General features: G+C 40.9%; 1 protein-coding gene across 1 annotated transcript in view; it reads left to right on the top strand.

Moving 5' to 3' along the window:
* Positions 1–1174: 1174 nt before the first annotated feature.
* The window catches only part of Topbp1 (DNA topoisomerase II binding protein 1), a 43805-nt gene continuing 17267 nt past the window's right edge, over positions 1175–27712 (top strand). Inside the window, exons 1-17 of the mRNA XM_027414334.2 lie at positions 1175–1342; positions 2076–2166; positions 4397–4531; positions 5711–5854; positions 7637–7818; positions 9041–9237; positions 11475–11657; positions 13734–13900; positions 16404–16567; positions 16710–16957; positions 18212–18570; positions 19649–19821; positions 21579–21790; positions 23646–23932; positions 25257–25427; positions 25517–25626; positions 26612–26735. Of these exons, the coding sequence (XP_027270135.1) occupies positions 2083–2166; positions 4397–4531; positions 5711–5854; positions 7637–7818; positions 9041–9237; positions 11475–11657; positions 13734–13900; positions 16404–16567; positions 16710–16957; positions 18212–18570; positions 19649–19821; positions 21579–21790; positions 23646–23932; positions 25257–25427; positions 25517–25626; positions 26612–26735 (2940 nt within the window). The 5' untranslated portion in view covers positions 1175–1342; positions 2076–2082. The remainder of the gene's footprint in view (positions 1343–2075; positions 2167–4396; positions 4532–5710; positions 5855–7636; positions 7819–9040; positions 9238–11474; positions 11658–13733; positions 13901–16403; positions 16568–16709; positions 16958–18211; positions 18571–19648; positions 19822–21578; positions 21791–23645; positions 23933–25256; positions 25428–25516; positions 25627–26611; positions 26736–27712) is intronic.

The raw sequence follows: 27712 nt of genomic DNA on the forward strand, positions 1-27712 counted from the left end.
CTGGGACTCACAGAGATCTGCCTACCTCTGCCTCCCCAGTGCTGGGATTAAAGGCGTGCACCACACTCCCGGCTTAAACACATCTCTTTAATAAATGGGGTGGAGCAAACTGGATATTCGTTTGTAGAATGACACGAGATCCTTACCTCTCACCCTGTACAAAAATCAACTAGAAATGGATCAAAGATCTTAATGTCAGACCTGAAACTGTGAAACAAAAATCGGCAAAGACTTTCTGCATAGGGCCCTAGTTGCTCAGGAAATGGTACCAACAATCGACAAATGAAATGGGACCGCATGAAGTTTTTTTGTTTTTGTTTTTGTTTTGTTTTTTGTTTTGGTTTTTCGAGACAGGGTTTCTCTGTGGCTTTGGAGGCTGTCCTGGAACTAGCTCTTGTAGACCAGGCTGGTCTCTAACTCACAGAGATCCGCCTGCCTCTGCCTCCCGAGTGCTGGGATTAAAGGCGTGCGCCACCGACGCCCGGCTTGAAGTTTTTTTTTTTTTTTTTTTTTTTTTTTTTTAAAGGCCCCGTTAAAAAAAGTTAAAAAAGTTAATTGAATGAAGCATACAGAATGGGAGAAATCTTTGCCAGCTACACACCTGACAGAGGTTATCTAGAATTATACAAATAAAAAAAGTCTGAACATGAAATCAAACAGTCCAAGCAATAAATGAGTGTGTCCTTCAATCACCCTGTCTTCTTCCCGTTACAATTTTTGGCCGTGGGAAGCAGCGACTGTATTCTAATAGAGGAGAGAAACCCACCCAATCAGGGGAGTCAGAAAGACCTTGACTTAATCAAATTTCCCCACCTACAAGCTACGTGATAAGGAACGTACCACTTCGCTTCCCTTGGCCTTAATTTGAACACTTCAAAAGTGGAGAAGCCGCTAATTAGCTTCAGGAGTGTTTTCCCGTGCCCCACCCAGGGCCTTATTTTTGCACTTTCTCGACTTCTGCTGACGGGTCTGTCGGCCGGCCTGCAGCTCCTCCGCGCCCTGAACCCTGGCTTCCCGCCAGGCCCAGACCGCAGCACACAAAGCTTCGGAAGCTTCAGCCTCTCCCGACAGAGGGCGCACGCAACCTCCCCTCCCCAGCGCTCCACTTCCCACCGCAGGCCCTGATGACGTCGCTTCCGCCGGAAGAGGCGTTGCGTCCGCCTGGTTGGCGCGAAAGTCGTTTCCTGGCCTCCGCGCTTCCGGGTTCTGCAGCGTTAGCTTGGGACTGGGGGCGCCGCCGGGGGCGGGGGCTGCGCGCCGGGCTGGCGCCCGACTCCAGCCGCCGTCCTGCTGGCCGCGCGCCCCCCGACTTGGTGCCCGTGGGCCCTCAGGCTCCACCGAGGTGAGCGAGCGCCCGCTCCTCCCGGCCGGCCGAGCGCCCGGCTCCTCTTGTGGCCTGCGCGGCCCTAGTAACCGGCGGGTGGGCCTCAGACGCCCGGGAAGCCGCGGCCTGAACGTTCCACGGGCCCGCCCTTTCCCTGGGAGCTGGGGGACAGTCTCGTGGGCCTTTCGGGCGAGCGTGCATGACCTTCCACAGTGGCTGCTTGTGTTTAAAGTCAGTTGACCTAGGAGCAAATCTTGCGGGCCGTGGGTATCCGCAGCCGCCCTCTCCGTCGTCTTGAAACCCGGTGCAAGTGAATGTCAATTAACTGAGGGGCCCACACCAAGGCCCTGGTGTATTCAATCAGGAACGTTAATTTTGTTCTCAGATTTGCAAGGATTCGTGTTGCCTCTTCCTCCCCTTCTACTTTGCCCACATTCTGGGGTCTTTTGCAAACAAATGCTTGAATGAATTCTTGGGCAAAGCCAGACGTCTATTTCTTAGGCATTTTTGCCTGCATAATAGTTGATTTGCAGGCCGGGCGGTGGTGATGCACCCCTCTAATCGCATACTAAGGAGGCAGGCAGATCTCTGAGTTTGAGGCTATCCTGTCTACAGAGTGAATTCCAGGACTGCCAGAGTCACACAGAGAAACCACGTTTCAACAACAACAAAATAAAATAAACTATTGATTTGAACATTTAATTCCCTATCTGATTTATTTTTATTCTTATTGGATGCCTTATTCTTACAGTTCAGCAATGTCCAGAAATGACCAAGAACCGTTTTTTGTGAAGTTTTTAAAGTCTTCAGACAATTCAGAATGTTTTTATAAAGCTCTTGAGGTAAGAATAATTGGATATGCCTTATTTGATGCTGTGAGCTCATTTTTCATGTTTTAAATGTTTTTCATTTGTTGGATTTTATATGTTAGAAGTAGATATTTTAATGGAGTTTTGCTCCAGCATGTGATTAATACAGAGATATTATTGTTACTTAATTTTTAGCTAATGTAAGTATACCATTATGTATTGTGAGGGGATTGAAATCTATTATGACAATTGAATGTTGACCTGCAGCTCTCCTCTCTCTCCTCTCTCTCTCTCTCTCTCTCTCTCTCTCTCTCTCTCTGTGTGTGTGTGTGTGTGTGTGTGTTGTGTGTGTGTGTGTGTGTTGTGTGTGTGCGCGCGCGCGCGCGTCCATCCACGTGTCCGGTTGTGTACCTGCATACCATGGTGCGTGTGTGGCAGTCAGAGGACAAGTTGAAGGAATTGGTTTTCCTTCTACTATGAGGTTCTGAGGATTGAACTCAGTTCTTCAAGCTGAATGGCAAGCAGCTCAGGTGACTGCTGAGCTATCTCACCGGCTCAAAACATTTATTCTTACAGGGCAAAAATAAAAATATGCATATTTATAAAATATCAATGTTCTTTTCATAAAACAGATTCAAGGGCTACAGGAAGTCCATTTTAGAAAGCAGGAAAGCATTTTAGAAAACATGGGAGTGTCACTTAGTGGTATAGTATTTGTATAGTGTGCATAAAACCCTGGTTTTGGTCCCCAGTGCTGCAAAATTAGTCCACCATGATCACAAAAGGAATCTTTGAGAAAGTGGCATTTAAGCAGACCTGATTAAAGTGAAGAATTACTTCAAGTGAAAACCCAAAGGAAGAGTATTCCCTGAAGCAGGGCCAGACAGAACCTCTAAGTGAACGCATTAGCCTGTTCCAGGTATAGGGTATAGGGCTGACTGGAATTAACCAGGGAGGTAGACATACGAGATGAGTCTGGGGACATAGGTGAGGTTACATTTTATGGTTTTGAAGACTCTGGTAAATGCAAATTTGGGCCTGATTCCAAGACCTTTCTTTTGGCTAGAGCAGTCAGTTTCCCAACATGACAAACACACAGGGAGAGAGGATCAGCACTTGGTATATGTTCTCCGGGGTTTTTCAGAAACAGGGAGTTGGGGATTGGAGATAAGGCTGAGGTTCCAGCCCTCATGTCAGTAGCACACAATTACTTTTAAATACAGCTCCAGGGATCCGAAGCTCCTGTCTAGCCTCTTAGGACACCTGTACACATGTAGTAGACATACACACTTGAGTTTGTTTTTAAATAAAAATAAAGAAAACATGGAATTGTTTCTTTGCCATTGATTGGATTGAATCTGGGTTTTGTGGGTAGCCTACTAATGTTACTATGGCAAATTTAGAGGAATTAATCTACAGCATCACTCATTATGCTGTTGGCCTTGAAAATGAGCAAGTTAAGGGCAAGATTCTTGCTAAGAGGGTTAATGCTCGTAGAGGGAACATTATGCACTCTTAAGAGCTGGGGCAGCTTCCTGGGACCAGTGAAAGAAATCTGTGAGCCAAAAAAAGGAAGCCAAAGAGAAAGGCACCGGGGTTGAATCTCCTGCCTGCTCCACTCAGAGAAGACATTGTGAGAACCAACGGGTGAAGCCAAGAAGCCAGTACACCTGTGACTTCATGGCTTAATGTACAAAAAACATGTAGAATTTAATCTGAGTGTGGTGGAAAGTCCGAGAGTTTTGAACAGACAGTAACATGATCTGAATTTTTTGTGTATATGTGTGCATGTGTTAAGTGCCTGCCCATGTGTGCACATGTGGATATTAGAGGTTGCTGTCTGGTGTGTTAGTTGCATTCCACCTTGTCTTTTGAGACAGGGCTTCTCACTGTTGTTAAGCTGACTGATTTGCTAGACTGGCTGGCCAGGGACCCCCTAGAATCTTGTTGGAATTACAAGTACATTCCTCCATACCAGGCTTTTTCCATGGGTGCTAGAGATCCGAACTCAGATACCAGTGCTTGCATAGCAAGTGTTTTACCCACTGAGCCATCTTCTCAGCCCTTGGTTGGTTTCTTAAAAAGCATTACTAACTTCTATGTGAAGAATACATTTAAGAGAGGAGACCAATCCAGAGGTATCTGCAGTGGTTTAGGTGAGAAATAATACTGTAATAAGGAAAGGGCTGAATTTGAAATGGGTTCTTAAGAGTTGGTAGGACTTAAATATAGGGAACTAATTATTCTTTGTTTTCTCTTTCAGTCAATAAAAGAATTACAATCAGAAGACTATCTTCAGATTATTTCAGAGGAGGAAGCATTGAAGATAAAGGAGAATGACAAATCACTTTATATCTGTGACAAATTCAGTGGTGCTGTTTTTGATCACCTTAAACAGGTCTGCTGTCTCTAAGATGCTTATTTGGTAGAGGTTTTGCTTCTTCCTTTCTCTTTTTTATTTGTGTGTGTGTGTGTGTGTGTGTGTGTGTGTGTGTGTGTGTTGTATGTGTATGCATACTTGCTTGCTTGCTGGAAGTCACCTGGTCTCCTTGCTTCATGGATTTTCTACTGATCATGAGTACTATGAGTACATTGGGATTCTTCAGGTTTGGGGCTCTTAGACTTCTAGAAAATTGCTTTACTGGCTGGTGCTTTGTATGCAAAGCAAACTTGAATGTTTCTTAGTTGTTACAGCATTAGGTTATTAATGCATTAAGATCATATCATATTTTGGGTGGCTGGAGAGATGGCCTAGTGGTTAAGAGCACAGACTACTCTTTAAGGTACCTGAAGATTTGATTCTAAGCATCCATGTCAGGTGGCTCACAACTACTTGTAATGTCAGCTCCAGGGGAATCCACTACCTCTGCCCTCCAATTGTACTGGCACAAAATGTGCATATACCTACATACACACTATGTATAATTCAAGATAAAAAATAAATATTTATTATTTTATGGTTAAGCGTTTTTACCTTCGTGCATGTTGGTGCACCACTTGCATTCCTGATACCCTTGGAAGTCAGAAGAGGGCATTGGATCCTCTGAATTTGGAGCTTCAGGTGGTTATGAGCCAGTGTGGGTGCTGGGAATCAAACCCAGTTCCTCTTGAAAATCAGCCAGTGCTTTTAACTGCTGCACCATCTCTCCAGCCCTAAAATATAATCAAGAAAAAAAAAAAAAAAGATTAAGTTTTAGACTGACATTTTAGGCAGTACTGGTGCATACCTTTAATCTCAGCACTCGAGGCAGAGGCAGAGGCAGTTGGATCTCTATGAGCTCGAGAACAACCTGGTCAACAGAGCGAGTTCTAGGGCAGCCAGGGCTACATAGAGAAACCCTGTCTAGACCTCCCCCCCAAAAAAATTGACAGCAGTTATGAATGAAGGGCTCTTGTGGTTTTGCTTTTGAGTATGTGTTACTTTAATGCTCAGTGTGCCAGAGAAATTATGTGAGTCTTTATTCTTCTAACAGTTGGTGGCTTTCAGCAGTAGTCTCTCTCAGTTTCTGTGAGTAACTGGTAAATGTTCCACATTTAATTTTGTGATACTGGTGATCTTTTCCCTAACTTTTTATAGCTTGGCTGCAGAATTGTTGGTCCTCAAGTAGTCACGTTTTGTATGCACCACCAGCAGTGCGTCCCAAGAGCTGAGTATCCAGTTTACAATATGATTATGTCTGATATAACTATATCTTGTACAAGCCTGGATAAAGACAAAAGGGTAAGTACTGAAAGGAGCAGTGCTGGCTCCACACCTGATTTTCCCTGCGGTGGGATGTATCTTAAAGACCACATACATGGTTTTTATGACTTTCAGATTTCAGTGCATGGCTCCCAGTGGTATTTTCTTTTTAAAATTTTTTTTGAGATTATAATATAATTGCATTATTTCCTCACTTCCTCTCCTCCAAATTCTCCTGTATTCCACTCCTTGCTCTCTTTCAAATTGATGACCTCTGTGTTTCATTGTTGGTGTGTGTGTGTGTGTACACATGCATATGTATGTAATCCTAAATGTTATTTACATGCATATTTTTAGAACTGACCATTTGGTATTAGATAAACCAGTTGCTGTGCCCTTCCCTGGGGAAAGTGGAATATATTTCATAGAAAAGCTGGTTAAGTGAAGTGTTTTGTTTTGATTTAAAATAAAATTTACTGTTTGTTCTACATTCGGTATACTTGGTTTTGAAGCAGTTTTTCTAGCACAGAAAATCTTTAAAGAAAGGATTCTGAAGCTGGGTGTTGGTGGCACACGCCTTTAATCCCAGCACTTGGGAAGCAGAGGCAGGTTGATCTCTGTGAGTTCGAGGCTAGCCTGGTCTACAGAGTGAGTGCCAGGATAGGCTCCAAAGCTACACAGAGAAACCCTGTCTCGAAAAACAAAAACAAAGAAAGGATTCTGATTGGGTGTAGTGGCTCATGCCTTTAATCCTGACTTTTAGTGAGTTCCAGGTCAGCCAGGGCTATATAGTAAAACCCTGTCTCAAAAAAACAAAACAAAGAAAAAGAAAAGAAGAAGGGATAGCTAGGCATAGTGGCTCACATCTTTAATCCCAGGACTTGTGAGCCCGAGGCAAGAGGACTTCTTCAAGTTGAAGTTACCTGGGCTACATAGGTCAGCCTACTTCAGAAAACTGAGAGAAAGGGGCCGTACAAAGCATATTTTTGTATATTGCATAGAAGTGTGAATATAGCATGTAAAAATGTAATCAGAAGCAACATAGTTTTAAATTATGGAGGGTTGATTTTGGTTTTGGTTTTTGGAGACAGGGTTTCTCTGTAGCTTTGTAGACCAAGCTGTCCTCGAACTCACAGAGATCAACCTGCCTCTGCCTCCCGAGTGCTGGGATTAAAGGTGTGGGCCACCACTGCCCAGCTTTAAATTATGGAGTTTAAAAGAATAAACACAGTCATTTATTAATGATGATAATTCTGAAAATGTTTCTATAGGTGACTGTCATTGAGTGTTCTTAAACTTAAGGCTATGATGTTATTAGCAATATTAATCTACAAGACCACATTGCTATAAATGTTGATTGATTGAAGTATTGTTAATCAATATGACTGCTAAGAAAACAGTTACTTTTAGGTTTTTTTTTGGGGGGGGAAGGCTGTGGATTGAGTCCAGAGCCTTGTGCATGGTAGGCAAGCATTCTATTACTGAGCTACATCACCAGCCTACACATCTTTCCAAAAGTAATTTGGTTAGTTATTTAACTTTTTACTGGTAAAAACATTTGTATATTCAGGCTAGCAACAGTAAAAGACACTTATGGGGGGCTGGAGAGGCCGCTCTTCCAGAGGACCTGGGTCCTCTGTAACTTCAGTTCCCTCTGATTCCCTCTTCTGACCTCCAAGGGCACCAGACTTGCACATAGTGCATAGATACATATGCAGGCAAAACATTTCATATATGCAAATTTTAAAAAATTATGCGATGTTTTTAAATAGAAGAACTATTGTTTTCTTTCTCATTAATGTATTTTCTTTGGGTCCATAGGAAGAAGTCCATAAATATGTACAAATGATGGGTGGACGAGTATACAGAGACCTAAATGTATCAGTCACTCACCTTATTGCAGGGGAAGTTGGGAGCAAAAAATATCTAGTTGCTGCTAATCTGAAGAAACCTATTTTGCTTCCTTCTTGGATAAAAACACTTTGGGAGAAGTCACAAGAGAAGTAAGACATGTTTGTATGCTTTGTGTATTGGAGAAAATGATAGCATTTTCTTTTGGTTTATTACTAAGAGACAAAAATGGGGTCTTTGGTCATTTCTCTAGTGACAGTAGAAGAGCAGAGTCCGTAAGTGCTTACTGTCATAGGATGCGACTGTCAGGGAAGATAAGCTGTAGATTCAGCACTAGCTAGAGGGCAAATGCTTTGACAGTGAAATTGTTTTCTGCAGCAAATGCGTCTAAAATAATGAGGAAGTCAGTTTGACTGTGTTGCACTATGCAATACTGTGCTCCAGTGTTGAGGAGGCTAAGTGAACTGCTTTGGCATCCCTGTTCCCTCCTGTGGGGTGGAGGGAAGTAGAGATAAGATTGAATATACATATATAAGCCATTAGCTGAGATGTGATCACTCAGTGTAAACTGAACCTATTTTATGCACTGGCCTGGACATTAGAAGTATGTAGCCATCAGAACAGGACAAGAGTTTCCTTCATGGAGTTTGGAGGTATGATTATATTTCCCCTAAAATTTGATTTATAGTCATAAGTCCAGGTATCTGAATAATGTCAGCATCCTGTGGCATTTTTCTGTACTTGTTTCAACACCATTCATCATATACTCAAAGCGTTTTCTAGCCTGATGATTAACAGATCTATCTATTGTGACAACAAAAATAGCTGATAATTGTTGGGAAGAGCCAGGTGGTGGTGGCGGCGGCAACACACGCCTTTAATCCCAGCACTCAGGAGGCAGAGACAGGTGGATCTCTGTGAGTTAGAGGCCAGCCTGGTCTGCAGAGCGAGTTCTAGGAGAGCCAAAGGCTACACAGAGAAACCCTGTCTTGAGCACCCCTTCCCCCGAAAAAAAAGAATAATTTAAGAATTTAAGTCTATTTTATAGCAGACATTCAATGAACACTAGGTTTTTAAGTAGAGATTTAGTCTTATAATTCTACCAAGTGCTCCCCATTTATTAGCAAGGATTTAGAGTTAATAGTGCTTTCTTTAAGATGGTCTTCAGACTATTGCTGAAATGCAAATTTTTAGTAGAGACTGGAACTGAGCTAGATGAGCAGTTAGTGTAATCTTCAATATTGATTTTCCTTTCTCAAAAATGTTTATAAATCCTAAAAATACAAAATGAACAGACAAGGAAAGCAATGATCTTTAAAACTATCTGAATATTTATTATGTTTAATTTTTCCTTTTTACCATTATTTTCTCCAGCAAAATAACCAGATACACTGATATAAACATGGAAGACTTTAAATGTCCTGTTTTTCTTGGTTGCATTATCTGTGTGACTGGCTTAAATGGTATACACAGAAAAACAGTTCAGCAACTCACAGCTAAGCATGGAGGCCAGTACATGGGACAGCTGAAGATGAATGAATGTACACACCTCATTGTCCAAGAACCAAAAGGTAAAACTGCTTTAGAAGCAGTCGAGTGTGGGATTCCTGTTGTAACACTCTAAATCTCTGTATGTCACCTTGTGCTTCTGATATGTCATTGCCCTAGTTTACCGTTTGTTTGTTTGTTTGTTTGTTTGTTTAACCCCTAAAATTCTTGCAAAAAGATACTTTGGGTCACAGTCTAGAAAAATTAAGCAACCATCCTTAAAAGCTTTCAGTGATGTTCTCTGTTTGACCTTAACTGAAAAACAACTCTCCACAATCAACCAAATAATGAATAACAAGAAAGCTAATATGTATAGCTAATTGGTAGTTCTTTTTTGTGACTGATTTATGAGGCTTGATTAAGTACTTAGGGGATGAATTGGTTTGGTTTAGTAAGTTAGGATTGGGGTGGGGGTTGGGGTGTGGTAAGGATGGACTCCAGGGCCTTGTGATGTCAGGCAAGAGCTCTCCCTCCCACTCTGCCTCATTTCCCAACTCGTCTGTGAACTAGAATTTCCAGCTTCAAGATACACTGTGCAGATTATGAGGTAAGTAAAAGTATAAAAAGAATTACAGATGAGAAGTCTTTAAAATTACTATTGTTTTTGATATTTCAAGAACTTTATTCTTTTTTTTTTTTTTTTTTTTCTCAAGACCGGGTTTTTCTGTATTGTTTTGGAGCCTGTCCTGGAACTCGCTTGGAAGACCAGGCTGGCCTCAAACTCACAGAGATCCGCCTGCCTCTGCCTCTGCCTCTGCCTCTGCCTCCCGAGTGCTGGGATTAAAGGTGTGTGCCACCAATGCCTGGCTTCAAGAACTTTATTCTAGGAAATAGTTTTATTACTCCTGCTAAAATCTGTACAAATGAATGAGAAGAGTTGCTGGTTTTGAGTGAACTCTATTGTATTTGTATTTCTCCTAAGCTATTTTGATAAGAAGTAGCAATTGAGAGTACTTGTTAGTTACTTGATAATTGTCATTTGGTCAGGAGATTGGTCCAGCAATTATGACTGTACTAATTATGGATGGTAACTATGGCTTTTATCAGTCTGAATGATCTGTTGACTGTTTCTTGAGGTACAGAGATTGAGCCTAGGGCTTTGTTTATGCTAAGCAAGTGTTCTTCCATTGAGCTATATCCCTAGTCCTTTATCCCTGTAAATTTCTGCTGGAGACAGGATCTCATCAAGTTTACCATGCTGCCCTTAGATTTGTGATCTTCCTGTCTTACAGTCCTGAGAAGCTGGGATGTAGACTTATACCTCCAGGTATGGAGGCAGGAACATCAAGAATTTAAGGCTGGCCTGGGCTAAATGGTCTCTGTCTTAAAAAAACAAAAACTAAAATACAATCAAAAACACACAAAAAAGTAGAAACAAGAACAATGCCAAAATATCCTTTGGCATTACATATTGACTTCAGTTTTTCTGTGATATTACTTAAAAATCTATTGTTAAAGTTCTTTTCCTAAAAAAAAAAAAATCTCCTTGTCCCTTACTTTGGGACTTGTATCGTCTAGTCAAAGATAATATTTATTATACTGCATACATTTATAGTGTCTGTAATTATATAATGTATTCTTGTAATGTGGAGTGTGGGGGTATACATCTTCAATCCCATCACTTGGGAGGCAGAAATAGGCGGATCTCTGTGAGTTCAAGCCCAGCCTATTTACTCCAGTGCATTTCAGGCCAGCCAAGCCTACATTATTGAGGTCCTATCTCTGAAGGAGATTGGCTGGAAAGATTGCTCAATAGTTAAGAGCACTGGCTGTTCTTTCAGAGGACCCTGGTCTGATTGCCAGCATTTATTTGGTGACTCCAACTGGCTGTAATTCCAGTCCCAGAGGATTCAGTGCCCTTTACTAACCTCTTGGGCATCAAGCATGCAAGTAATGCGTAGACATGCATGCACTTGCAGACAAAACACCCAGACAGATTTAAAAAAACCAAATAGATAGACAGATTATATAGATTTTTGTTTGTTTTTGAGACAGGTTTCTCTGTGTAGCCCTGGCTGTCCTGGAACTTGCTCTGTAGACCAGGCTGACCACAGACTCAGATCCTCCTGCCTCTCCCTCCGAGTGCTAGGATTAAAGTCATGTGCTACTACCTCCTGGCAAATGAATACATTTTTAAGGTAAATGTAATTACTGGTAATCTTTAATCATTACTTTTGTTTCAGCAGAGTTTTAAAAAATAACTATGAACTAAGATATAATCTAACTATTTCTGTATTTCTCTTGTAATGAACACAAACAGGACAAAAATATGAATGTGCCAAGAGATGGAATGTTCATTGTGTGACCCTGCAGTGGTTTCATGACAGTATTGAGAAAGGCTTTTGTCAGGATGAATCTATATACAAGGCTGAAGCCAGAGCAGAAATAAAGACGGTGCCTGATACTTCAACTCCCACTGCTCAGAGCAATGCAGCAGCTGAAAGTAAGTCTTCTTGAGATCAAAATAAACAATTATTTGCCCACATGATAACTGATGTGTTGGACTGGGGATGTAGCTTAGTGAGAAAGCTTTTTGTCTTTGAATGTAAGCCTGGGCTCTCAGTCTTAAACACCAAGGAAAATGTGAAGGAGTAGGTTTGCTAACAAGACCACTGAAATGTAATAGGGACTTTCTGGGTTTTTTTTTCCTGTGCCTCTGGTTAGAACTAAATAATAAAATAGCCTAGTTGTGTAGAAAGCTGTCCAGAAATTCTCTTGTATTCCTTTTAGAATGAGAGATTGCTTTCTTCTACATCCTAATTCACATAAGAGGGGAAATAAGAACACTAGTGAGGCTAGGCACTGGTGGTGCATGCCTTTAATTCCAGCACTCAGGAGGTAGAGGCAGGCAGATCTCTTGAGTTTGAGGCCAATGTGGTTTACAAAGCAAGTTCCAAGTCAGCCAGAATTGTTAAACAGAGAAACCATGTCTTTGGGGGGCGGCAGGGGTGTGTGTGGGTGGGTGTGGGTGGGTGTGTGCAAAACCACACTAGTAAATAGCCTTAAGAAAAGGGTTTTTTTGGTTGGTTGGCTGGCTGGCTGGTTGGCTGGCTGGCTGGTTGGCTGGTTGACTGGCTGGCTCAATGGCTGGCTGGTTTTTCAACTCAGGGTTTCTCTGTGTAGCCCTGACTGTCCTGGAACTCCCTCTTTATACTGGGCTGGCCTAGATCTCAGAGATCCACCTGCCTCTGCGTACTGAGTGTTGGGATAATTTTTTTATTTCCCTTCTTTGGTTTTTTTGAGACAGTATTTCTCTGTGTAGCCTTGGCTGTCCTGGCTTCCCAGTGCTGGGATTAAAGGCATGTGCTACCACACCTGGCAAAAAATGGTTTTTTGAAAGAGTCTATGTATTACTATTATGTGTGTGATATGTAGGTGTATGTGTATCCCTGCCACAATGAGTGGAGATTAAAGAACATCTGTGGCCAGGCAGTGGTGGTGCATGCCCTTAATCTCAGCATTTTGGAGGCAGAAGCAGGCAAATCTTTGTGAGTTCAGGACAACCAGGGCTGTTATACAGACAAACCCTGTTTTGGGGGAAACAAAACGAACAAACAAAAATAAAAAACAACTATGAAGTTGGCACTCTGTGCCTTTATGTATGTTCTGGGAACTGAAGTCATTTCATCAGGCTTTCGTATAGCAAGTGCTTTACCCCCCGAAGCCAATAGCCCAGGGGATTATTTTTATTACTTTGCTTATTCATATACTAATAAATGGGTTTTTTTTGTGTGTGTTTTGTTTTTGTTCTTTTTTTAAGTTTTTCAAGATAGCCTTTCTCTGTGTAGTCCTAGCTGTCCAGGTACTCTATAGACCAGGCAAGCCTGGAATTCAGAGATCTGCCTGGTGCTGCTGCCTTCTATATTTTCTTTATTGGTTTACTGTGATGGTTATAAATTATCATTTCATAAAAATTTAGTGTTATTTGTTTGTTTTTGTTTAGCGTGGTAGCACTCCTGTATTCCTAGGACTTGGAAGGCTTAAGCAAGAGGATTGCCATGAGTTCTAGGTTGAGAACCACTGGTGTAGATCATAGAGGCTGTCTCAAAAATGAAACAAAACCAAAAATGTCATGGTATAGCAGGTAGTGTTTTGATGTGTAAACTGGACATCTTCAATCCTTAGAATTCATGAAAAGGTGGAAGGAGAGAACCAACTGCACAGCCTTGTTCTTGAACCTCCACAGGAGTTCTGTGACTGTCATACACACTAGATACTATGCTTTAAAACTCAAAAGTGAAAGGCCATCCCCCTTTGTGAAGATCTTTTTGATGTGTCAGCTAAGGTAGCATATTCAGTCATTATTAATCTCTTTGTATTTTAGAAGTGTCTTTTTTGAAAAATTGTCAATTTTTTTTTCCCCAAACGTAAGCTTCTTGGACCTTAAGGCCAGCAGCTGCATTTTTATGAGGCATAAGCCACTTTAAATAAACATTAAGAATATTTCACTTTAATTTGTAAGGAAGCATGTAATGACTTGTCTACCTCATGAATTTATAATTGTTTTTTATGTATGTAGGTCGCACTCTTGCAGATGTCAGCCATATATCCAACATAAATGGCAGCTGTATAAATGAAACAATGTTCACTTCAACTACTAGCAAACTTGAATGTACTCTTGAAAACCTAGAAAATCTGGACATCAGTATGTTTCAAGCACCTGAGGATTTGCTAGATGGCTGTCGGGTATGTCTTTATTATGTTACAAATTCAGTAAATTATTAAATCTTCAGCCTTGAGTTTAGGGCCAGCTTGGGCTACAGAGAGGCTCAGACACACAAACACTCTCAGCCTGATTCTGAAGACTCACCTTAGTTGGACTTGCTGCTTATCTATGAGAACAAACTCTGCATTGAATTAGGAAGCTGGCACTCACCGTGTCCAAACTGTGGCTGTGAGTCTGTGCCTGGGATGTAGCTTCATTTAGGATGCTTCAAGTTCATTTTACTCCTCAATTCTGCTCTAAAATCTTACCAGTTACATTAAAATATTTCATGTGTAGCTATCATTTGTTATTTACAATACATAAATACCACTAGTCATTTCATGTTACATTGCTATTTAAAATATCATTTAATTCCCACGAATAACTAGAATGGCTATTATCTTGAGGGTAATGCTTAGATGATTCAGATCCTTTTTCAGAGCCATGTGGATGAAGTGCTTGTTGCTAAGCCTGAGAAACTGAGCTCAGTCCTGAGTACCACATGTGGTGGAGGGTGTACCCAGTCCCACAAATTGTCCTGACATGTACATGTGGTATGCCCACAGACACAAGAAATCAATGTAAATTTAATATATAATAAAATGCTCTGGGTGGTGGTGGCTCATGCCTTTAATCCCAGCACTTGGGAGGCAGAACCAGGAGAATCTCTATGAGTTTGAGGCCAGCTTGGTATACAGAGTGAGTTCCAGGACAGCTCGGGCTGTTACACAGAGAAACCCTGTCTTGAAAAACAAAACAAAACGACAACAAAAATAAATATAATAAAATGCTTTCCCAGAGTCCTAGACACGCATTACTGTCACCTTAAAGTCTGCCTTCTTAATTGTGTACAAGGCCTTGAGTTGGGTCCTTAGCAATAAAAAGATTAGATTTTTAAGATTATTTCTGTATTCAGTTACTCTTACTTTGTTGTTGTTTTGTTTTTGCTTTTCAAGATAGGGTTTCTCTGTAACAGCCCTACCTGTCATGGAACTCTTGTAGACCAGGCTGACCTCAAACTCACAGAGATCTGCCTGCCTCTCCCTCTGTCTGCCGAGTGCTGGGATTAAAGGTGTGTGCTACCTCTGCCTGGCTTACTCTTGGGTTTTTAAGCTTCTTTTTAGTGTGTGCATATAAGATCCATGATGGAAACATCGTATCTCCTAGAGCCATATACTTCATGCAGTACTATTAATAGAGCAATTAGGTCATGTATTCATTCTTAAAGCAGGCAAAGTTAAATCATGTTTGTTACTAAAGGCCAGTTACCCTTCTAATGTTTATTGACTTACTGTGGGACAGAAAGATCTTTTTTCTCAGATCTTAGAATGTACTAATTCTAGATGTGAGTTTGAATTTTTCTTTCCATGTAGGAAGCATTTGATTCTTAATTTTTGTTAGGGGTTATTCTAGTAATGATGATGGTTTGGGACATATGGAAATAGAATATCATTTTTGAAGTTTTTAAAAGATGGAAGTGAAAAAATTATATGTTGTCTGAAACATTCACCTTCATAATTAAAATCCCTGTGTGCATATTTCTTCAAAGTGTTGTGCTCAGCTCTTTGACTTGCTGTTTTTGTTTAAATCAACTCGAAAAAGAAATTGCAAGAAAGATAAATATATAGGAATGAGTTGGCTCAGAGCCTTAAGGAATTTGCTCAGGTTGTGTGGTTGATTACACCAGCTGAAAATAAGCATGCAAGCCTGGATGCTCTGAGTTTACAGTGTACTACAGTGTATCTTTGTAATTACTCACATTTACAAGAAGTTGTCCCTTTACAAACTGAGAAGCTATCTGCATGTTAGAAATACCTCTGCCACCCAACCAAGCTTGATGGCCTGAGTTCCAGTCCTGGGACCCATAAGGTGAAGAGAACTGAGTCCCTCACAATGTCTTCCGACCTCCACATGTTATATGACGTGTGTGTATGTATACACACACACAGAGAAAATCGTTTAACAAGAAGATGCTGAATTGGTCTAATTCGTTTGAGGCCTCAACCCTCCTTCAGGTTTCTTCTGAAACATGACAGTGCTATGGGACTATAAACAGATGTTTAAAAATACCAGTTTCAGGCTGAGAACATAGCTAAGTGGGTCAGGTACTTGCTATGTGTTTCGGGGGGAGGCTGGAATTTGGGCCCCCCATACCTATGTAAAAGTCATGAGTGATGATTCCAGCACTGTGTGTGTGCGTGTGCGTGCAAGTGTGCTTGTGCATGTGCGCGCACACAGGGGTGGGTGGGGTGGACAACAAGTAGATCCCAGGGGGGTTAAAAAAAAAAAAAAAAAAAAAGATATCCCAGGGGTTTGCTAGCTGCCATTATGACTGTACACGAATTGATTTGAGAATATATTTTATTCTTTACATATCTCAAGATATATCTAAGTATCTTATTTACACATAGTGGATATTGATTTCTTTTAAATTTGTTTCTGTTGACTATGTTAATCCAAAGCAAATCTTTTCTTTCTTTGCAGATATATCTTTGTGGTTTTAGTGGCAGAAAGCTAGATAAACTTAGAAGGCTTATTAACAGTGGCGGTGGAGTTCGATTTAATCAACTTAATGAAGATGTAACTCATGTAATTGTGGGAGATTATGAGGATGACCTGAAGCAGTTTTGGAACAAATCATCCCACAGGTCCTGTCAGTCTTTAATTCAGACCACTTTGATTGCAATGATACGGGTTAAATTTGCATGTCTGTGCAGCTGTGGGAATGCATGCAAGAGGGATAATGATCTCCCTCACTAACACTGGAGCTTACCTGTGCTCTCTTTGCAGGCCTCATGTAGTGGGAGCAAAGTGGTTGCTGGAGTGTTTTAGTAAAGGATATATGCTCCCTGAAGAGCCATATATCCACACTAACTACCAGCCAACTGGAATTCCAGTTTCAGATCAGCCTGAAAACCAGACAACTGTCTTGGAAAAGAACAGCACATTCTCTAAGAAAGATTTTACTCCTAATGAGAAGCTCCAGCAAGCTGATGAGGATCTGCTCTCTCAGTATGTAAACAATGACTCCACAGTAGGTAAGGAATAGTTGATTAGCATTTGTAGTTAGCAAGCAATGTAAACACGAATAATACCTGCCAAGTTTTCTGTGAACTTTTTTAGTTTTTTGGTTTTTTGAGACAAGGTTTCTCTGTGGAGCCCTGGCTGTCCTGCAATTCACTCTGTAGACCAGGCTGGCCTTGAATTCAGAGATCCACCCACGTTTGCCTCCGAAGTGCTGGGAGTAAAGGTGTGTGCCAGCACCACCTGGCTTCTATGAATTTTTTATTTCCAAAAAGTTTTAGATTTGTAGCTTTTTCTAACCAAGCAAGGCCATCAGGCTCCAAATCATTTAATCAGTGCTGTCTGTCTGTCTCTCTCTCTGCCTCTGTCCTCAGTAGCTCTATGCTTTATAAACTTGCTTTTTTGTTTGTTTTGTTTTTTTGTGTGTGAGTATGTTATGTGTGCCTTGGACTTCCTCCATAGGGCAGGTAGGCCTGTGATGTCAACTGCTCAGAGGGCTGAGACAGTTGATGGTACAGTTCTTGTTCCACTAATGCTGACTGTGTCCAGTTCAAAATACATAAAGTGTATATACTTTGTAGTTCTCTGTGACACCTGTGACATACACAGTTTTCAGTTCTTAGAGAATTACAATTGTTTAATTGTGAGAAACAATGATTTTTATTATTTCCCTAATTTTATTCAGTGGCATTCACCTTTACTTCCAGCATTCAGGAGGATCTTAAGGCCAGCCTGGTTTATGTAGCAAGCTCCAGTATAGCCAGGACTACAAAGATAGACCCTGTCTCAAAACAAACAAACAGACAAACAAACAAACCAATTAGTAAAAAAACAAAGCCACAAAGACATGTTTACTAGAGCATCATAAATTCCAGGCAAAAAATGGGTTTCTGCTCTAGTTTCATATTTAGAACAAATATGACAGTTGTGTTTTCAATTGAAGATGGTATTACTGGAAACATTTGTAACCCTGAAGATGGGATGAATACAGATCCTACTTTTACTATGTATACATTTAAGCCTAAGTTTTATAAGTATTAAAATTAACAGGCTCTATGTTATATTAATGTCTTTACTGGGAAATCGCTATGTAGCTTTGGTTGGTTTAGAAACTGCTTTGTAAACCAATTTGGCCTGGAACTCAGAGAGATCCATCTGCTTCTATTTCCCCAGTGTCGGGACCAAAGCTGTGCATTACCCCACCCTGTGGAAACAAACTCTTCAATCTAGTCATTGTCAAATAGAGAACCTGCCTTTTTCTTTTCTAGTGGAAGCTAAGCCGTCTGCATCTATAGAGCTTGAAGTTGGGCCTTGCAGTGGTTTTACTCAAGTTGAGCCCTGTGAAGAGTCCACTCACATTTCTGTGCAAGAGGAAGACCAGTCTTCAGTCAGCCATTGCCTCCTTGATGGTTCTGCAGTTCCTGAGGAAGGCTTATTTAGCCAAAAGAGCTTCCTTGTGTTGGGTTTTAGTATTGAAAATGAATGTAATATTGTAAACATCATAAGAGAACATGCTGGAAAGATTGTGTCCCTTCCTAGCAGAATTGTTGCTGACTTTGCTGTGGTTCCGCTGCTCGGGTGTGAAGTAGAGGCAACTGTGGGAGAAGTTGTTACAAATACATGGCTGGTAAGAAACATTTGACAATCGGAATCCAGTACTGGAGGATTTTTGGCTGCCGAGGTCTTAATGTATAGTTTGGAAGCAATTCAGTTCGCCTAGCAGGATAGCCCAGAGGGTAAAGGCACTTGCTGTGGAAGCCTGGCAACCCGAGTTTGAGCCCCAGATCCCATGGCGGAAGGAGAGAACTCACAAAAGTTGTCCTCTGACTCCTCTGCCCACACTCTTCTCCCTCTCCCTCCCTCTCGTGTGTGTCCTTTCACATGCACCTGTGTGTACTTTGTCACGTGTGTGTTTGCATGCACACACAATCACACTTTTGAAAAGATCTTCAGCCTCTTGGTCCTCATCCTGTAACTCCAGCTCTGGCAATCTGACACTTCCTTCTGCCCGCCACAGGCACTGCCCTCACATGTGCAAAAACACACTTTCACACATACATCACATTAAAAATAAAATGTCTCTTAATTTAAAAATCTGTACTTCTTGGTTCTAACACTGATGCAGAAGTTGCTGTCACAGGGCTGTGTTGGCAGTGTTTATTATCAGGAGGTCGTTGTTGCTCATCTAACCTCACGCTGTTTATTCTTCCTAACAGCCAGCGAACAACATGTACTTTTTATTTGTGTTTGTTTATTTTTATGTTTACGGTGTTCTGCCCAGAAGAGGGCACCAGATCTCATATATATGGTTGTGAGCCACTGTGTGGTTCTGGGAATTGAACTCAGGACCTCTGGAAGAACAGCCAGTGCTCTTAACCTCTGAGCCTTCTCTCCAGCCCCAACATGGACTTTTTAATGTCTCAAGACTGAAGAGAAAATGTTAAACTGCAATACTGATATAGGTGAAATTTAAAGTGACTTCTAATTGCTGTAGTAACCCAGCTTACTGACTTAATATGCAAATATAAAGAATTGATGTCTGAATATTTCTTTGAATATCATTTGGAATGTACTGAGAAGGAATATGCTCAAGTCTGTTAATGTGCAATTCCTTTTTCTTTAAACAAAAATTGGTAGGATTGTAACTTGAGCCTGTCTTAGCTACTTATTTCTTATAGTAGCTTTATTGCTTTTGTTTTTCAAAGGTTACGTGTATAGATTACCAGACACTAGTTGATCCCAAGTCCAATCCCCTCTTCACACCAGTGTCAGTAATGTCGGGAATGACTCCTTTAAAGGACTGTGTTATTTCCTTCAGTCAGTGTGTTGGAGCAGAGAGAGATTCCTTGGTATTCTTGGCAAATCATCTTGGAGCAAGGTATGTAATATTTTCAGTATATCTAAAGGGACACACACACACACACACTGTGTCAGGCATCAAGCTGAGGGCTTTGTACATGCTAAGCAAGGACTCTCTATGGCATCCCTAACCACAATCTATTTGTTTGTTTGTTTATTTTGACTTACTGGAAAGTGTTGTAATTACATTTGGCCAGGGTTTTATTTGTATGTGTGATTGTTGGGTAGGTATTGTGTCTGTAATGGCTCCAGGCGGCAGAGGTATGTATACCACCAGATGAATATATGGCAAACTTTTAAGACTGTAGACATTTTCCCCCCTTGGCTTTCAGACAACGTACTCAGAACATTCTGGGAGGAAATGATGGCTGAAGATAGAAGTAAATACAGACAAAAAGGAGGTTGTAGTTTTACTATCAGGCGGGTTTGACTTCAAGTCAAAAGGCATTAAATAAGAAAAGAGTCCTGTATGTAAAGAGTGTGCCTATGGAAGGTAAAATGTCAGTGTACCAAGTTGAGCATCCATGTCTTCCTAGGTCAGTGGTTCTCAACCTATCTAGTGCTGCGACCCTTTACTACAGTTCCTCATGTGGTAACCCCAAACTATAAAATTATTTTCGTTGCTACTTCATAATTGTAATTTTGCTAACTAATGTTGTGAATTGTAATGTAAATATGTTTGGAGATAGAGGTTCGTCAATTGGGTTGCTCCCCACTGGTTGAGAACCACTGTCCTAGAACAACAGGAAGAAAATCAACAAACAGGAGACTTGGAGCAATGCCGCCCACATTTAGGGTGGATCTTTCAACCTCTCCTAACTTCCCTGAAACTCCCTCATTCTCATAGACAAGCTCTGATGTTTGTGCTTGGTGATTCTAGATCCCATCAGGTTGATAATCAGCAGCTATCACCACACCACACGGATTAGTGTGTTAATGTTAAATATGGGCCAGAAAACTGCCCAGAGATTCAGACCATCCAGAATTTCAAAGACTGATTGTTTCTGCTGCATATCCCCTTAATACCTTCACTCTTGACTCTTGACTAAGTCACTTAGTTTCCTTTTTCCCCTTGACCTCAAAATGCTGAGATTTATAAAAAGTGAGATAATTAATTCAGCTTACGTATGAAAATGTTGGGAAGTTACAGTGAGTGAAAAGGTCATGTGTCTGTACTATTCCTGGGCTCCTGGAAATTGTTCCATACCTCCTTTGGGTAGGAAAGGACAGATGGATGCACTTAGTAATTAAGGAGGCTTTTCTTTGCCTTAAAAAGTTAATTGTGGCAGCATGGTTTTATCCTAGAGTGAGCAGTTGTAAAGGTTTAATTGAACTTAAGGTAGACTGTGCTGGGGCTGAAGAAGTGGCTTGGCAGTTAAGTATATGTGCTGCTCTCTTGGAGAGGACCCAAGTTCTCTTCCCAGCACCCATGTTGGACTGCTTACAAACTTCTATAACACTAGTTTTAGGTGATGTGATGTCTTCTGGATGCCACGGGCACTTGCACACATATGTGCATGCACACATATGCATAATAAAAATCTTTAAAATAAATCTGTCACCTTTAATCAGTGTATGTTTTCTTTGTGGGGCAGTTTCAAGACAAGGTTTCTCTGTGTAGACCTAGAAGGCTTCTATTGAACTCAGAGATCTACCTGCCTCTGCCTCCTTCTGGGATTAAAGTTAACTAATCACACTATTGTAAAAGAAAGTTTGTTCTTAATTTGTAGGCTAATTTATATGTGATCATTTGCTTTCCTTTCCATGAAATTTTAGTGTTCAAGAATTCTTTGTTCGCAAATCCAGTGCAAAGAAAGGCATGCTTGCAAGTACACATCTTATAGTGAAAGAACCGACTGGTTCTAAATATGAAGCTGCAAAGAAGTGGAGTTTGCCAGCAGTCACTATTTCATGGCTCTTAGAAACTGCTAGAATGGGAAAGAGAGCAGATGAACGCCATTTTCTGGTTGACAGTGCACCTAAACAAGGTTAGAACTCTTTTTTTTTTTTTTTTTTTTTTTTTTTTTTTTTTTTTACAACTTGATAGTTTTTGAAATACAAATGTTCCAGGACTTTCTTTGAAAAGTTTATTTCTGCTTTTTATGCTGTGTCCTGTAAGTCTTTGTTGGGGAGTCAGTGATGGCTAGATGGATGTGTGCTTTTAGCACAGATGCTTAGTGTGCACTGTATCATGTACTGTCACTGTGATCTGAAAGCTAGTGAAGTGCACACCCAGGGTTTCAGTGTTTAAGTAAGATGTGAGCATCTATCCCTGGTAGGCATATTCTCATTTGAGGTTTCTACTTCCCAGGGACTCTAGCCCATGTCTAGTTGACATAAAACCAGCTGGCGCAGCTGTCTTTCTTTTATCTTCAGTTAGAATGTCCGTTCCTCTGGGACAGATACCTTCTTTGACTCAACAGTTACAGTCTTGTCTCATTTTTGCACTCTTTTTCCCTTTCAGGGTTCTCCTTGACTAGAGAAGCTGGCTTACTTTCCTTTCTCCTCCAAACTATAAACTCTGTAAAGTCTTGTGAATTCTTTATTTTGATTGTCTAGCCATGGGCCTGGCATGAAGTAGCCAAATGTGTTTTAATGTTGAGCAAAAGGAGAAGGCAGAGGTGGGAGGACACAAGTAGTCTCTGAGGTAGTGTTGCTGGGCAGACTGCAGAGGCCAGGCACCATCTTGGGAATACCTCAGAGCTGTTACTTACTAACTCAGTAGACTAGACCTGTTTGATTGACACAGTAATTGGAATTTTCTTATTACTATGTCTTGACTGGGTTGATAAACTTTTTTTGTGAATGGGTTTATACTTAATTGGTTTCAGTTAATGTGTGTGTGTCCAATTTAGCACATATATTCATGTTCACATGTATTTATATGTGTTTTATTTGTATTTGTGTATGTGATGTATGCATGTGTATATCTGTGATCAGAGGTCAACATCATGTGTCTTCCTTTATCATGCTCCACCTTGGTTTTAGAGACAGGGTCTCAATGAACTGGGAGCTCACTAATTAGGTGAGCTCCAGGGATCTGCCTGCCTCCACCACCAATACTGCAATTACAGGTGCACACCACTGCTCCCAGCTTTCATGTGGGTGCTGGGGACCTGAACTCAGGTCTTTGATTTTGCAAGAACTTTACCCACTGAGCCATCTGTTCAGTCCTCAACATATATTTTAATATATCATCTGGAAGGAGGGATTTGTAGTGTACATCTAAAGCCTAACATTTGTGAGGCTAAGGCAGGAGGTTCACTTAACAAGTATGTCTTCCCTTTGGCGGCCTGTGTTCTGCATTCATACAAAGATGGCTTCAAGTGTAGCCCAGCACAAAAAAATTAACTGTGGGTTGGTTGGTTGGTTGCGTTGGCGTTGCGTTGCGTTGGTTTGGTTTGGTTTGGTTTGGTTTGGTTTGGTTTTTCAAGGGTTTCTCTGTGTAACAGCTCTGGCTGTCCTGGAACTTTCCTTGTAGACCAGGCTGGCCTGAACTCACAGAGATCTGCCTGCCGCTGCCTCTCAAGTGCTAGGATTAAAGGGGTGCACCACCACCACTGCTCTGCCTTTTTTTAACCCTGATTGTGGGTTTCTCTTTGAGGTTGACAATGTTTTGTTGCAATGATAACAGGTTAGGCACACCTGCAAGAGTATAGAGACCTGTCAAAAAATAAGTTCATCTGGTTTGCTTCTTGGAAAGTAGGAGTGTAACTTTATTGTTTGAAGTATATTGCGACAATATGTGGAACCTAACAAAATATAAAAATGTCTCTTTGCTTCATTTGAAAGAAAAAGCTGATATTAGTGGCTTATTTGTTTTTTTTCATTTTCAATCTGTAGAACAAGTATTAGAAACTAAGCTACCAAATGGAGTGAATCCAAATCCCGACTCTCCAGCACATCCTGACACACATCTGGACCTGCACAGAAAAGTGGCTATTACACCTTTGGACATGAACCGCTTTCAGAGTAAAGCTTTCCATGCTGTCATATCACAGCACTGTAAGCAGGGTTCAGTCTCTTCAGCAGTAGGACAGCCACTTAAGAGGGAGCCCTCCTTACACCTGGACACACCATCAAAGTTTCTGTCCAAGGACAAACTTTTCAAGCCATCTTTTGATGTGACGGTAAGACTACAAGGAAATGATGCTAATGCTAAACGGTCTTACAGTTTATAAAGGTAGAGCCCGACATTGTCCATCACCACCTGTTTGTAATAGAAAGTCTTCCAGACATGTTGATAAATAAGTGCTCAGAGCTGAGATAATAGCTGTGGCTACATACAATATGCAGTTAGGGCTCTGGGATCAAGTCCCAGATTGCTACATGAACACAGCTCTCAGTAGATCATTTAACTCTGAACATCACTTTGAAATGAAATATACGATGAAATGGTTTTGTAAGCTTTAAAATAGCAAACATGTTGCCTGTCTTTAATCCCCTTCTTAATCTTTTATTGTTGGTTGGTTTTATATCATTCTGGCTTTCACTATAAAGCAACCATTCTTATGTTCAATACACCACACACACGCACGCACGCACGCACGCACGCACGGGGTCTCTGACCTGGAACTCTCTGTAGACCAGACTGACCTTGAACTCACAGAGATTCACGGCCTCTGCCTCCCAAGTGCTGGGATTAAAGGTGTGTACCTCCATCTGACAGCTTCATTCTGACTTTTATATACTCTTAAAATTAGTTTCTTTCTTGACCATCCTTGCTTATTTGTTTCCATCTGTGTTCATTTTGTTTTGGAGTCCTTTATATAATTGCGGTTTCGACTATTAAGTAAATGTGGCATACAATACTGAACAGGTAAGTAAGCTTAATGGTTTTGTTTATCTGTTTGTAAAATCTTTATTTTTTGTGTGTATGGTTGTTTTACTTGCATATGTGTCTATGCACCACATGAATATCTGGTATCCATGAAAACCAGAGAGTGTCTGGTCCCCTGGAACTGGTTACAGGCAGTGTGAGCTACCTGTGGGTGCTGGGGATTGATTCCGTGTCCTCCAGAAGGGCAACCAGAGCTCTTAATGCTGAGCCATCTCTCCAGTTCCTTATTCAATGCTTGGTGAAGAATATAGAATTTTTTTCTTTCTGGTTTAAAAATATAAATTATAGTTCATTCTTTTTTTTTTTTTTTTTTTTTTTTCCCCAAGACAAGGTTTCTCTGTGTAGCTTTGGAGGCTGTCCTGGAACTCACTCTGTAGACCAGGCTGACCACAGACTGAGAGATCCACCTGCCTCTGCCTCCCAAATTCTGGGATTAGAGCCATGCGCTGCCACCACCTGGCCAGTTCATTGTTTTCATTATTTGGGAGAAAATGAAGAGGTCAAAGATGTAATCTTTTTCCTTTCCTCCCTCCTCTCTCTTTTTCCCTCTTTTCGTTTTATGTCCTCTTCTTCATCTTTCATTGTTTCTTTCTTTTTCCTGTCCTTTAACACAGGATGCACTTGCAGCCTTGGAAACCCCAAGAGCTGCCACCCAGAAGAGGAAAGTGAGCTCACCACTCTCTGAAGTCATCGTCAGAAATTTGAAAGTTGCTTTGGCAAACAGTTCCCGAAACACCAGTACTCTTTCTGCCAGCCCTCAGCTGAAGGGTGCCCATTTGGAAGAGGTAGACTCGATTTGCTTATTAAGTGGGAGATATCACTAATGCATGTCAGAGAATTACGACTAATCTGTTCCTTTATTCTCCATGTACAGGAAGAGGCTCCGAAACCACTTGACAGAGTTGTGGTGTGTGTGAGTAAAAAGCTCAGTAAGAAGCAGAGTGAATTAAATGGGGTCGCAGCCTCACTGGGAGCAGAGTACAGGTAGGCACAACTTTATGTTGGTGGTGCCAGCTACAGCTCAGAGGGAGCCTTGGCTTTGCCTGCTGTGTACACTGTCTGGTGAAAACCTCTCCAATTTAATTTAGCAAAGCCTTTGAAAACACTCCCCACATAACAATTCATTCTAATATTTTACACAGCAACACATGTTTGTGAGGCTGTTTTGTTAGTATTCTGGAAACTTGTGATCCATGAATGATCAGCATAATTTAGAGGAGTTCTTACCTTCACAGAGTTTAGTTAGTCAGTACATCTGAGACTGACTGAATTTATTTCTTAGTGATTTTCTGTGAGTAGTACTGACTACTGTAGCAAGCCCTCCTAGAGTAAGATGGTAATTTAAAACATTTTAATTTGTTTTAAGTTTTTTTATAAATGTATCTTGGTAGGGCATGGTGATATACTCACATTAATCTCAGCACTTGAGAGCTAGGGGCAGGTCAGTCTCTGAAGGGTGTACATAGTGAGTTCTAGGATAGCCAGGGCTACATCATGAGATCCTGTCTCCAGTGTTTTCTTAAGGGACATAGATAGTGTCAGGCTGTGGTGGATAGAGCTCTTGTCTAGCATACACAGAGCCCTAGGTGCAGTTCTCAACACAGACACAGGTAGTTTCTGATGGAGCAAATAGGGTGGTGGCCAGTGACTGGACAGTGAATTTGAGTGCCTTAAGTTTTATTAATTTGAAAATACTTTTTATTATAATTAAAAAGTGATATGCATTATAAAAGGAAGTAGAAGAATTTTTAAAAGTATGAAGAAAATAGTAATATTTTAAAATATTCTTCTAACATCTTCCTACACTGTGTACCTGAAAATGGAGATTAACATTTGTCAGGATGCAAAACCTGGCATTTTACTATTCTTGCCTAACCTCTAGTTTTGAGTTTTGTGTGTCAGACTATTCTGTTTCAAGTGGACTGGTATTTCCCTTAGTTATTCCTCTTGCCATATCTGGTTGTTTCAGGTGGAGTTTTGATGAGTCAGTGACTCATTTCATTTATCAGGGTCGGGCAAATGATAGTAATCGAGAATATAAATCTGCAAAAGAAAGAGGGGTGCATATTGTTTCTGAGCATTGGCTTTTAGAGGTAAGCAGCGCTTTTTTCCCCTCCCTTCCTGGTTGATTGGAAATGTACAAACTTTCAGAGCACAAGCCAGTTTCAGTGAATGCAAGAAAATTTGCTAGTCTTGGTTAACTGTATGGCAGCATGGCAGTAACTGCCCACTTGGTTGCTGGGAAATAAAAAGAGATGGCAGAAAGGTTCCGTTCCTACTGTTTCCTTCTAGGACACACCCCACGGGGTCTGTCGGACACGATGTGCACTGTGCTTACAACACGGAGGCCTTTGGGGACTCCCAAGATGTGAGCTGTACATAGGCCATGCTGTGAGCATAATATTATGTGAGCATAAGAACTTAAGGTCTGAGGCTAAAGAAATACTAAGCTAAATATTGCTTAATATTTACCTAATTTTAAATGAATACTTTTATTCTGATTCCTTTCTCTTACTGAAAATTACATGAAGAGTGAGTAAAATCAATGGCTTGGAAGGTAAAGACTAACCACTTAGCCTGACTGCCTAAATTTGATTCCTGAGACCCACACAGTGGGAAGACAGAACTAGCTCCCACGAGGTATTCTGTGACTTCCACACTCCACATGTGTGCTACTCCTGCCCTCCCCCACAATATAAATATAAATAAATTTAAAATTATATGAAAAGAAAAGATGCAAAAATGTATATTTGAGGAGAGTTGATTTAGCATGTTGATATATTTTATAGCTGTGCTTCTGTTCTTGGCACTCCCTGGAGTGGTTGATACTTAACTAAATGCAGAGGCACAATTAGAGTTTATACTTTAGTGGACAGTATATTTTTAAAATGAGGGCGATTTGTTACATTTTATTTGTTTATTACTATGTGTGCATGGGTGTGTGTGGAAGCCATTTCATTCCTTCTACTTTTATATGGTTCTAGGGATTAAACTTAGGTCACCAGATTAATAGGGCAAGAACATTTACTGGCTAAGTCATCTCTCAGGCTCCAATTGATTATTTATATGG

Source organism: Cricetulus griseus, chromosome 4 (genome assembly GCF_003668045.3).
Source record: "Cricetulus griseus strain 17A/GY chromosome 4, alternate assembly CriGri-PICRH-1.0, whole genome shotgun sequence".
In the NCBI taxonomy this organism is placed as follows: Eukaryota; Metazoa; Chordata; class Mammalia; order Rodentia; family Cricetidae; genus Cricetulus; species Cricetulus griseus.